This window comes from Epinephelus fuscoguttatus, linkage group LG10 (genome assembly GCF_011397635.1).
Source record: "Epinephelus fuscoguttatus linkage group LG10, E.fuscoguttatus.final_Chr_v1".
Classification (NCBI taxonomy): Eukaryota; Metazoa; Chordata; class Actinopteri; order Perciformes; family Serranidae; genus Epinephelus; species Epinephelus fuscoguttatus.
In genome coordinates, this window is record NC_064761.1 from 30017604 (window position 1) to 30030068 (window position 12465).

The 12465-nt window shown below is 42.5% G+C and overlaps 1 protein-coding gene across 1 annotated transcript in view; it reads left to right on the forward strand.

Annotated features, from left to right (window-relative positions):
- The window catches only part of atf6 (activating transcription factor 6), a 39069-nt gene that overhangs the window by 7008 nt on the left and 19596 nt on the right, over positions 1–12465 (forward strand). The window contains exons 8-13 of the mRNA XM_049588006.1: positions 5825–6010; positions 6174–6265; positions 8387–8536; positions 10104–10199; positions 10317–10419; positions 11111–11181. Of these exons, the coding sequence (XP_049443963.1) occupies positions 5825–6010; positions 6174–6265; positions 8387–8536; positions 10104–10199; positions 10317–10419; positions 11111–11181 (698 nt within the window). The remainder of the gene's footprint in view (positions 1–5824; positions 6011–6173; positions 6266–8386; positions 8537–10103; positions 10200–10316; positions 10420–11110; positions 11182–12465) is intronic.

Consider the following 12465-nt stretch of genomic DNA (forward strand, 5'->3'; position numbering starts at 1 on the left):
TGCTAACTCCTTCTGCATTTTAGGACAATTTCCTGCAGCATTTTGTGGGTCTATACATGCATCTGATTGCTCAAACAATTCTTGTTAAATGTGTTCAATTTATGACACAAAGCATCTTCATAGGACTAAACAGTGCCTTTAGGAGTTGTGTTAGTGTGTGTGGACATGTGAGGACTTGCCTGTGTGCACTTGCATGCAGCTGCATGCCTGTGAGTAGCCGCATGGATGTGCATGCGTTTGCCCACAATGTTACTATGATGTCGTGGTTGCCATGTTTGCACTCAGTCTGGACCCTGTCCAACATAAACTCTCTCATCTTACCCTATTTTTAGTGTTTATTTTAATTTCACGAGCCATTAACTTTAATTCTGTGTAAATTGTGAAAATAAAGTAAAGGAAAAAGTTAATATCTTTTTTTATGTATGATGGTGGATTTATTTTTCCACTCTGAAGAAAGGGTTATAAAAACGCATGGACCATGTTAGACTGTAAAGACGTGAAGGAGGCCAAAATTTATGGCGAAATGTATGACATCAAATTGAATGATTTTTGCCATCTTGTAAACATGAAACATATGTTTTTTTGGTTGTTGCTACTCTGCTTGATAGATATTTATTAAAAGTATAATCTTAAAATGATGTTGATGCCGGTCAGAATAACCCAGGAGCCTCTCTGGCTTTCATGGAGCCACAAACAATCCACAGATGATCATGATTGGCCTCTGCTTTGTTTGTACCTGTGGGGTTTCTCTGGAAACATGGACGTTATGTAATCGTAGTTCAGACGGTCTGAATGGTGTCATAGAAGGACATTACTCTCCATTTGGATGACACAGGGTGGATCCTTCCGTGTGTTGCATTCAGGGGGTGATGTCAGGACAGCTGCAGTGCACACACACACACACACACACACACACACACACACACACACACACAAAGTTAACAAACATGTCTCCTGACCTTCACTATTTCTCCCTCATGCACTCATTTCTCTTGCGTCTGTGTAATGACAGCACAGGATGGCTCAGAGCATTCTGAGAAACTTATAAGGTGCTATTAAGTGCAGCAGGGACGGCCCCAGTGATTTAAAAGTTAAAAAAGAAAACTCAATTATAGTATGTTTTGTTTATGGTACAAACTTGCGGTCTCCCAATAAAGGCCTTTGTGCATGCTGGTCTTATTTTGGGTGGGAGAGCGTAATATTCTTTTAAAGACCTGGGGCGAGTTTGTTGGCCGCTGTTTTTGATTCTCTTGCTCGAATAAACTGCCAGTGCCTCTTTCTGCTAGTCTGAATTGTCAGCCTCCATCGCAGAGTCAGAGAGATGCCGTGACTTTCAGCAACTGCAGTGTTGTTTCAGGCGTTGGTCCCCAGCACAACAGTTCCTGACTGCTCGCTCATGTCTGACCTTTGGTGAGCTGAGAAACATGTTCTCACTCCGTCTTGTGTTTGTCTTGTTCTTTTTTTCGTGAGAAAAATGTCTAGTTTAAACTGGCGTGGCAGTGAAGTTGCAAAAATGCATGGTTGTTCATAACAGTCGATTTTTTTAATTGAAAAGAACCATATGTGTCACATTTGTGGAATGTCTCCTAAATCATTCAGTGTTTTCTGTGGTGACACTGAGGCGACCACAGAAAATGGATCTAATTTTCTGCTATTATCATCTTATAGGAGCAGTCACTGCCCTGATGCATTACCCACGGATGTGAAAAACATTAGTCATAATTTAATGTCAGTGTTCCGTTTTACCAGTCAACTCAATTAATCCTGACATTAACGTTATTTTCCCATCTGGCTTTTTTCATGATTAACCTCAAACAAAATGATCAGTGTTGTTGTGTTTTTTCATGAATGGTAACAGATGACCTCTTTCTGTAAAAACAGTCGTCTTCTAAAAGGGTTCGAGAGGAACTCGTCCAATTATCAAGGGGATAATCGAGTCTGGAGGAGAAACCTTTTCGTGCCAGACCTCTCGGAGAACAATGTCGAGGAATTCCCAACCTCAGGGGCCAAAACAAATACGCCTCTCAGCCATTTGTAAAGCGAACCAAGTCAATAAAGTTTACAATAGGTGATTAAAGGGGAGGGACTGAACACATTAATGGTGAGGGGGGAAAATACGACTGCGTTCTTGGAGCTGAGACCTCTATTAATTTCTTAAGAGAGAGGTGGTGAAAGTGTTTAAAGGTGTTGTAGTGAGGGTTGGAAAATATGTTTATATTGCAAAATCTGGGTGTCATATCAGCCATGTAATGCTTTAAAGTGAGACTTTGCTAAACTGTAGCCTCAAGTGAATTATAATGGTAATACTAATAAAAGTTAAACAAAGGGTAAGACTAATAGAGCAAAGTCATGAAGTCAGCTACTGGTCGTACATGATCAAGTGAGGCAGTGGCAGCAAAACCCCAAAATGAGTTGAAGTATGCACAGCTTTGTTTTAATGCTTGTGAATAAAAATATTTTAATTCAGCTTCTTATTTGTTAAAAAAATAATCTGTTATTTCATCTTTTAAAAGTAACACACTGGTAGTCTCGCTGTAAATGGACTTAAGAGTTGTTTCCGTGGCCCACCGAGAAGCTCTTGAGCTGTGTCATGCTGCGTGAATGTGTATGGTTAATGTTTGGACCCGCTGCAGCTGTGTTCACTTTATAACCTCACTGTGGTTTGGCTACGGCTCCGTGGTGGACTTGGTGGGCCGGGGGATGTGTAAAATGCCTGTTAAAGATGGCATGCTTCTGCCAGGTGTTACTACATGTCGTATCTACAGTTTGTCTTTGTGTGTGTGTGTCACTCTTCATGTCATTTACAGTACTGTATTTTGGGCTATAGTTAGCCTATATAAGCCCGGGTGTTAAACGGCTGCTAACGATTACATGCTTCAGACAGGTGCTGTGCAGGACGAAGCATTTGCGACAGCTGTAAACAGCCATCAGGGATTGGGTCACTGTGATGTAATGAGCTCCTATACAGCTGGGGGTTTAGCTCTGTGTGTGTGAGTGTGTTCTAGACTGAAAAACAGTCCAGCCTGAAATTGCAGGTCTCACTGAATCCTCCCCATTAACAGAATGGGAGGATTTATAGGAGAGAGCCCCAGGAAAGCATTGCATGATGTTGAATTGAAAGGGGTCCCCTATCTTTAACACAGAAAATTATGCTTTTAATGTCTTTGATTTTCTTCCATTCCAAAATCAGGGAGCTCAGTCAAATTGAAGAAGAAAAATCAAAGGAGCTTCATTAAAGCCGTTATGTTTTATGTCTCATTATTCAGCATGAAATCTCCCATAACATGTGAAGGGTGTAACAACAAGGCTCTTAATCAAATACACCAGTGATTTCAAAAGTTCACCATATGATGTGTTTAAAGTCTGCTGAAATCTTCAAACTCCCTGGACTTACAGCTCATGTTTTTGTCGCCACATCTGGTTGTTTTCGTCCTAATCTATAAAAGCTGCTTTTGTGTAATATGATGCAGCAGGAAAACTACTGTAAAAGCATCACACAGGACCCCACTGTAACAAAATGCTATGCTTTCAAGTTGAACGGTTGTGTAAAGTAAGGCAGGCAGGCACACCCTGCTGTAAAGTATCCAATGGAAGTGTGACTTTTGTGATTTGTTACATGCCTAAAGAATACCAGTTTCTCCACTAATGGTTGCGTAAATACCTCACCCGCCAAAAAAACAGCCGCAAGACATCCGTCAACTTGAACAGCGTCACTTGCTTTTGCTCTGCCCCTACATGTTTAACTCACACTGCTGAGTGGAAGTAGAGATTTAAGTCAAATAAGTTGCTAACAAGTGAATTCCGACACAGTTAGCTTTTAGACAGAATTCAGCATCACAGGTTGACAGTTATTTCACCTGTGGAAGCATGCCAGAGTTGTAGGTGTTTATGACCTACAGTAACCAGGAAAGGTTTTCACCTGAACTTGTTAAACTAAGCCCCCTCCCGTTTGAATAGGTTAATGGTTCATCACACACTTCCTCCTGGAGTAACCCTTTGGGTGCTGAATGACGAGAGTAGACAGTGTGACAGTTAGGCATGCTGGGATCTGTTGGCTTGTCAACTTTTTCCTCTCTCTTCACCCTCGTTGATCCATTGAAGAGTTGTTGAGCAGGTATTCTCCCTTTCAGCAACACCCTGCTCCTGCAGCTGGCCACTCCGCAGTTTTGCAGGAGCAGCAGAGGCAATGTGCCCTGCTCATAAGGCACCGTGGCAGACTCTTTTGATAGTTTGAGTTCGTTCTCACCCATCTTCTCATTGAGAAATGCCACGCACTGCCATGTTTTGCCGCTTGCCCTACATTTTCCTCCCCAGCCTCATTCTGGTGCCGATGCGAAGTTCCCCTCGCTCTCCACTCCCTGGTAACTGCTTACTTGCAGCGTTCCCAGGCTCGGGCTAGTGGCACCGCTCCCAGATCTGGGCTGGGAGACAGAGGGGTTTCTCAGGAGACAGAACACAAATACAGGGATCCAAATAACTTAATCACCAGCGGGGCTATTAGGCCCAGGATCTTAGAGGCTTACCCCGGGGAGGGTGTTTGTGTTTTGGGGAAGGGCAGGAGAGGGGTAGCTGGGGACTGGATGGTCGATGGAGGTGTTTGGGTAATCACCACAGCCACGGGTCGTGTTAATTTGAGATAGGTCATGTTAAGATGTGTGCTATTTGGGTTAGCATGCAAAAATTTGATGTCAGTTCTCAATGGAAGGAATCCCATGCCCTGCTGGAAACAAGCCGTAAAACTGCTCTTATTTGTTTATTCATTGATTTGTTTATTATTACAGAAGTATTCCAAGTTTTTTTATTTGTTTTTGCTCACTTTTTCAAAGGTTTGGACAGTCTTAACTTGTAATAAAGCCTTGTTTAAACTAAACAAAATCTAAATATAAAAATGCTGAATATTGTCTATTTATTTACAGATTAATGTGAGTGTATGAGACACTTAATAACATCCACTGTAAGTTTCTGTTTTCCATCCAGACCTATAACATAGAGTCCCTCTGTGTTTATGTCTCTCAGATGTGAACCCATTTCTCAAAGAGTGACACACTCCGTAAACACATTTTCCATCACATATAGAACAGAGGCTTCGCAAGCGACCTCTGGACCTCGCAGAGTATGCAGGTGTAAATATTTTCTAGCAGGAGCTTGATCGTGTGCACTCAAGGGCCCTATAGGGTGATGTTAAAGCCATGATTTATTGCAGGAGTGACATTAACCTTGTGAAACATCTTGAACGCGTCTATGCATTATTCTGTCACCGTAGTAAACTGAAGCATCAGCGGCTGAGGTGTTCTTTCAGTGAGAATAACAAAGGTGACCCTGTCTTTTATTGTCCTCATTTCTCAGAAGGTGTCCTGTCTTTTAGCTGATGTTTTTTCTCTTATGTCCCTCCCTTCAGACTTCTTCTGCCTTTGCACACTTCTTGTGAGTTCCTCAGTGTCATTCAGTGTACCACGTACATCCTCCAGAGTATGAATGAGTGGGTGTTGGTACAAAACTTTGACAGATGTTGAATTTCTAGCGTGGAAACAGCAGTAAATGTAATACGCATAATAATGTTGACTGCTCATATGAATGAAAAGCCATTTTTAACCAAATGCCCTTGAGAGCATAGATAAATATGATGTGAGAGGAGCTTATGATCTACAACCAACAGGTGGCTCAGGCAGGCATTTCATTGCATTCTTACCATAACCCCATTTTGTTGCTGTTTGAATAGGTGTGGAGTGGATACATCCACATGTGATGACCTGACATGAGTAATGAATTATGTCATGCTAATGTTGTGTCTCTCTCTTTCGTCTTTGTTGCTTTCTCGCTCCAGTCAAAGATGTCGCAGAGGCAGCAGCGCATGATAAAGAACCGCGAGTCGGCCTCCCTGTCTCGGAAAAAGAAGAAAGACTATTTGCTCTCGCTGGAGGCTCGCTTGAAAACGGCATTGTCTGAGAATGATATGCTCAAGTGTGAGAATGGCAAGCTCAAGAGACAGCTGGAGGGCCTGCTGAGTGAGGTGAGCTCTGCCAGGACTTCCACACAGCGTGCACTTATAAAGTTGCCTATGCACACAGTAACACGAGCTGAGAAATTTCCACAGCATGTGTTGTGAGATTCATACATGAGTCATATTTGTTCTCTGTAGTTTGTAATAACACGATGCCTTACTGTTTCTGCAGAACACAGTACTAAAGGTGACTGCGCCAAAGAGGAGAGCTGTGTGTCTCATGGTGGTGTTGGTGTTTGTCATGCTCAACGTTGGACCAATGAGGTGAGGATATAACACATCAGGACCATGGATATCTCTCTGTATGTCTTTAAAGGGATACTTTGCTGATTTTCAATCAGCTTTGTATCATAACTTCCCTCATTGTACCAGCTCCCACATCTCCCTGCTTATCTCCCTGCTCAAATCTGCCGGATGAAGCGATTTGCATCATCTGGTGTAATTTCCCTGTCTCTAGGGCCGTTTCTCGAACTACAGATTGTACCTCTGCATTTTTGTATCACGGACACAAAGAGTATAGAAGCCTCCCGCCACCATTTGCAGACCAAACTCTAATTAAACTGTAAAACTAGGCAGTGCTGATCAATTCTGAACCAACAGTCTGTTTCTGTGTCGCCAATTTCTCGCCTAAAATGTTTTCAGGAACATATCTTAACGTTTTAACTTTAATACAAGATCATTTGTTACCAGCTGGCCATCATATTGTTTTCTGTGTCAAAACGGACAACCTTGCATCACTTAGCCACCAGCAGGAGCATCTATTGGTCTAATGTGGCACAATGCATTCTGGTAGTTGTAGGTTTTCTGCCACAGCCCTTTTCCTCTGTTTTCTCAGGTCATGTAGCACCACTTTCAAAAGTATGTACATCTTTTCAACACATATGAAAAGACCATCTCTCCAGCAGTGGAATACTTCTTTAAGTGTCTACACAACCATTTGATTTCCTAGTGTCTAAAAGCTCAAATATATTCAAATGAATGCTGATGAATGCAGATACTGTAGCTCAAGATGCAGCAAGACTGCTAGTAACTCTAACATAACGTGGATGCACAAGAGTTTGATTAGCAGAGGAAACAAATGGGAAGCCCCATGACTCATTGTGGGAATCACGCCTCTCGTGTAGGACATTATGCAAAAATCTTTATTGAAAACAGAGCAGAACATTTCCCATCCGAGCGATATGTTCACACAAACCTACTTCACCCATGTTTCAGTCGACAAAAACACATTAGCCAAAAATAAATTATGAATTAAATTACTATCTTTTGCTGTTTTATCACATTATTTCACAATTGTCTCCCTTAAAAGCTTTGAGCTAAAGCACTAATCTTGTGGTACAACCTAAAATAATGTAGTCCAGTAATCCACATACTGTAACAGAGCAGTCTTACTCTGAGTGAAACTGATCTCCGTGCCAAATAGCTCTTATGAGTGTCTTCCAGTCCTTTGTTGTTGCCGCCAGAGTTTATAGGACTTTGTGACTAATGGTGAATAAGCCCAGAAACACCCTGTTGGGTTTGAGAGGAACATAAACATTTACCACTTACCGATGTAGAAAGAAAATCATTTCAGGCTACAAAAGACGTAAAAAAACATTTGTGCACGGCAGTTTTTCTTATCTCGGCTCGTAATATTAACAATCGTGACAAATTAAGATGAGTTATGTAAAACTACACTGGGGAGAAGGGTTTATTCCACCCAGCTCGCAGATGGAGAGATTGTGTAATCCCACAAACTCAAACTGAAGTCCACGTCCAACTGTATCGATGACTTCTCTGTTCTCATGTTGAAAAAATGTTTGTTTTCTCCTGGGAAGAGCTTTCTCTACAAGGATGCGAGGATCTACTTGTTGGACTGGCTGGCTTTGATAATCTGTCTGAGCTCTGTGCTGGGAATGTATTCTTCCAGTTGTTCTCTAGAGCTTAGACATGAAAAAGTTTTCATGGGCCCTATGAATGAGTTTGCTTTAATGACTTGAGTGGTTTTCACAGTAGCCGGAGTCTGTGTGTGCCTGTACCTGCACACGCATCTGTGTGTTTTGTGTTTGGGCTCTCCTTTGGAATGTAAAATATGTCCGCTTTTGAGGTCCGATCCCTTTGAAATGAAAATGCCACCCAGTGTAGTAATACTGCTGAAAGAGGCTGTGTGTATTTTTGTGTGCGTGCGCCCCAGCGTGCTTTGGGTTATTCAGTCCAGATCAGAGTTCAGATTCTGCTTGTGGCTGAAAAACCCTCCTGTGCACAGGATGTGGGCCACATGGAATTCAGTGGTTATTTCAGTTCAGTACCCACTTTTTCTTTTCCGTTTGTTTCCTCCGTCTGTAGTGTCCTGATTTTGCCTCACCTGTCTCTTTTCCCCACCTCACCTGTCTTCTGTGTCATCAGTCTGTTTCAGGGTGGCCCAGGCTCCAAGCTTGGATCTGTTTCCACGCAGCACAGCGGCCGACACCTGTTGGGTTTTTCCTCTGAGGCAGAAACTGAGGTCGTGATGGGCCCCGATTCCCTCGGCAGCGGCCCCTCTGAGATGGCCGACAGGTAATGAGCTCAACCTCCAAAAACACCTTTCACAACACCACGCCAGCGGACCCGGATGCACCTGTGCCTGGGCTCAGTCTGAACTGGCACAGCTCATTACGGCACGTGTAAACATGCGCGCCAGCCGATTACCAACTCTGTCCAAACGTCTGCTTTTCAAATGCCTCCAGGCCCCTGGCTAGTTGGCCAGCAGTTGTACTTTGAGTAACAAGGTGGGAAATTGGGGTCAGGCTGTGTTTGACATCCAGTTTTATATTGCTAGCAACAGTTTATTTTTCTAAAGGGTTATATATTTTTCTTTCTGTTTTCTTAAATGCGATAGAGGCCCAGCAGTCCCATTTGTAAATTGCATAAATAACATTCTTGTTTGGTACATTACCTGCACCCCCCATACCTGAAAATGATGTTTTGCAAGGTGGTCAGAGCGTCTAATGTCTGCATGGCATTGCCAGTCTGTGTTTTGTCAGATCTCTGCGTCGGGTAGGTTACATGTTAATGCAAACCATCCAGCTGTAGTATCAGGTTTCCCGGCAGCATTAAACCAGCATGGGCAGGAAGGAACACATTAGCCTTTACAAAAGGGGTGACAGCACCAAACGCACCAGAGAGGAGGATGATGGGGGAGATATGCAACCTAATCTTGGGGTCCCACTGAACAGGAAGTTGTGTGTGCTGGGAGGTTAATACGGGCCCCTCAGTTAGAGTTATGATCAAGCCTCCATGGGCTGACATGTTGTCTCGCCGAACCATTTCCAGAGCGTTTAGAGACGGGAACGCCAGGCGCAGTCAACATGTCGGCTCAGATCAAGGAGGCCCGAGGGAGGTATTACGTCGGTGGCAGGCATTTTGGTAACAAGCCCCCTGCAGGTGGGCACTGACTGTGGACAGTCTACATCATCACCTCAAGCAATGTAATCATTCATTCACAGAGGTGTATCAGTTGTAATTAAAGTCACAGTAATGCCTGGGAAAGAAAGTTAAACAATGCAGTGTGCTCGCAAACCCCCCCCCCATGGCATGACCCAGACCGTTTGGCTGTCATTTTTATCCGTCATCGTCTACAATCAGATTGGATGTGACGTGCAGCGTGGCAGCACTCAGCTCTCTGTCACGTTACTGATAATTCTCAGCAGGACTTGAAGCAGCATGTGGACGTGTCGTTTCAGAACTTCCCCTCTCAGCGTTTTTGTGTGCATAATTAGTGACTGAAGCTCTGCCACTTCTGCACATGTCAAGTATTAAGAATTTTTGATTCAACAAAACTTACTAGTAACCATTAGAATTCAACACGCATATAATTCTCCCCACATTGAGGCCACGTTGGTTTCTTTTTTGGTACCCTTTTGCTTTCTGTTACCCGATCCAATCTGGGTGTTTTCACCTCTGTCAGAGGGAGAGCAGCCATGTTGGCTCTCAGTTTGCGTTCAAAGCATGTTGTCAGCATGTGGAGAATATTTTCAACAGATTGTTATTTGAAATTCTACAATGATTTGAGAGCATCTGAGCAGTGTTGTAAAGTTTTCTCTTTGTTTAACACCCTCTGCTTGGTGTTTCCTCTGTGCTGTAGCTCTGAGGATAAGGCCCTGATGGTGGTGAAGGATCCTATCTTCCTCAGACCACCTCCTCCCTGCCAGCCTCCTGTAAACAGGACCAAGTGCTTAGAGTAAGTTATGAGCTCTTTGATTTGTGGCCAACGTTTCTCCTTTCACATAAGCCCTCAAAAATGCTCAAACCTGGCCTAAAATATTTGAAAAATAGTATAATACATGTTGATTGGCAGGTTGGCCCATGAGTTGAGGGGTTGGGTCCACCGTCATGAAGTGCAGCAGACCAAATCCAGACGCATGAGTAACAGCAATCACAAAGCCACCAGGACCATTCTGGTAAGTCACAGCATGCTTTTGAAAACAGGAACACATCTCTAATGGGCTGTGCAAGAATTAAAGTGATTTTCAGTGTTCGCAATAAAGCATACAAACTAAACTTCACTTGTATTTTCGGCCATATAACTTTTTTATTTTGGCAAACCGAAGCCTCTCTTTCACCACTGTTTCACCTCCCCTCACACCTTCTCTTTTTTTCTGCCTCTCATTTCTCTTTATTGGGCTGACTTTAATCTGGCAGCCCTGAGAAAGTAAACACAACACTTAGAGGGGAGCTGTAGGATTAGTGCCCCCTGCTCCTTTTTTCCATCATTTTTTCAAAAATCTGTCACAGTAAGTCTAATCCGCCAGGAGCTGCCTGCTTGGTATATACTCATTCTTCATTTTACTTTAAATAGAAATGCAGATGTGTTTATTTCTCACCTGTGTGGAGCTGTTTTAGCCCCATAGACACACCTAAGTCTTGACAGTATTTTAACTAATCATATAAGTGAGCTGTAACTCAGAAAACCTTGCGGTTGGAATGCGTGCACTGATCTCTAGATGTTTTGAAATGATGATCCTTTAGTTAACCTGCATTTGTGTGTTTGACAGTGTTACCAATAGTTTATCCTGTTCTCTATAATGGTTAGTGGATGTGAATATATAAAAAAATGAAAGCTCATTCTCTTTTTTTTTCCTCCCCTAACAGAAAACAGAGAATAAGCAGGCCGATGGTGCCCAGATTGTGACGGTCCAATACACAGAAACTACTGAGGAAAAGTGAGTAAAGGCCTGTTGCAAAGTATTTGTGTCAGACTCACAGAAGTAAATCACTTTACAGGTTTGATTTTTTTCCTACACGCAATTCTCATTTGATCCCATTTGATTCTAAAGCTGATTACAGCATTTTCCGACAGCTAGAGGGTGGAACATAGTGTAGATCTATCCGAACAAATACACAGCAACTACTGCTTGTGTGGTAAGCCAACACTGTGTGGTAACCTAAAACAGTGAGCTCAAGCCTCTTTGGAGCTGTAGACCGGAGTGTTTATTGTCAGCGGGATCTGCAGAAATTGATTATGTAGACATAACAAAGTGGTATGTTTCATTGTTTTACAGTTGTGTTTACCCAAAGCTGCTCTTTGAATGATGAGAAACAACATTCTAGCTCTGTTTTCACACCTTTGGCGCCTGTCCTCTTCTCAGTCTTTTACAATCTGTTAGATTTATGATACAGTGATTTTAAAGCTCGACCCTCTGACCTGCTTCAGAAGTTTGGCGGACAGTGAGAACCCTTTTCTGCAGGACTGCGCGGTGTAGTTTAGATCAGGCAGATGGAGTCAATAGTTTTTTTGGCCGCCCAGTTTTTTTCCCCTGTTGTAAGTCTGGCTATTAAACATTCAAATCTACAGCACAAAAGAGGAAAAATCTATTTCAGCAGTCGTCCTCTGCAGCACCACTGGTTGGCCAGAATGAAAATAGAAAATACACAAGAATAAAAAATCCTATTTCAAGCATGACATCTTTTACCCGTGTCCCAGAGGGATCATATGTGTCTGTGACCGTCCTGCTGTGTGCATTATATTTAGAACCATTCATCCAGACCTGGTCACAGCAGGCGAGTCTGCAAAAGCTTTTATTCTCCAGTGGGTTGTCAAACAGGGAAAGCAGACTACTGTACATCTGCAGATAATGATTTCTTTTATTATCAATCAATCTTCCATTTATTTCCCTTTTTAATCAAATTAATGGCTTTGTTATTAAACAGAATGCTGTGAAAAATAACCAACACATTTTCCAACCGTGACGTCATAAATGTTTTGTGTCTGACCAACAGTCTAAAACCCAAAGAGAATCATTTTATAAATGTAACGCAAGTAGATGCACCCATAATCATATTTGAGAACCTGGAACCAATTCATTTTTGACATTCTTGCTTGAAGAAATATTTTTAAAATTAATCAATTACAAATTTTCAGTTGGTTGACTGATTAATTGATCCATAGTTGCAGCTTGAGATGACTGAGATGCAAATTAGTGCCCTGAAAAGTGTCTGTGTGGTCC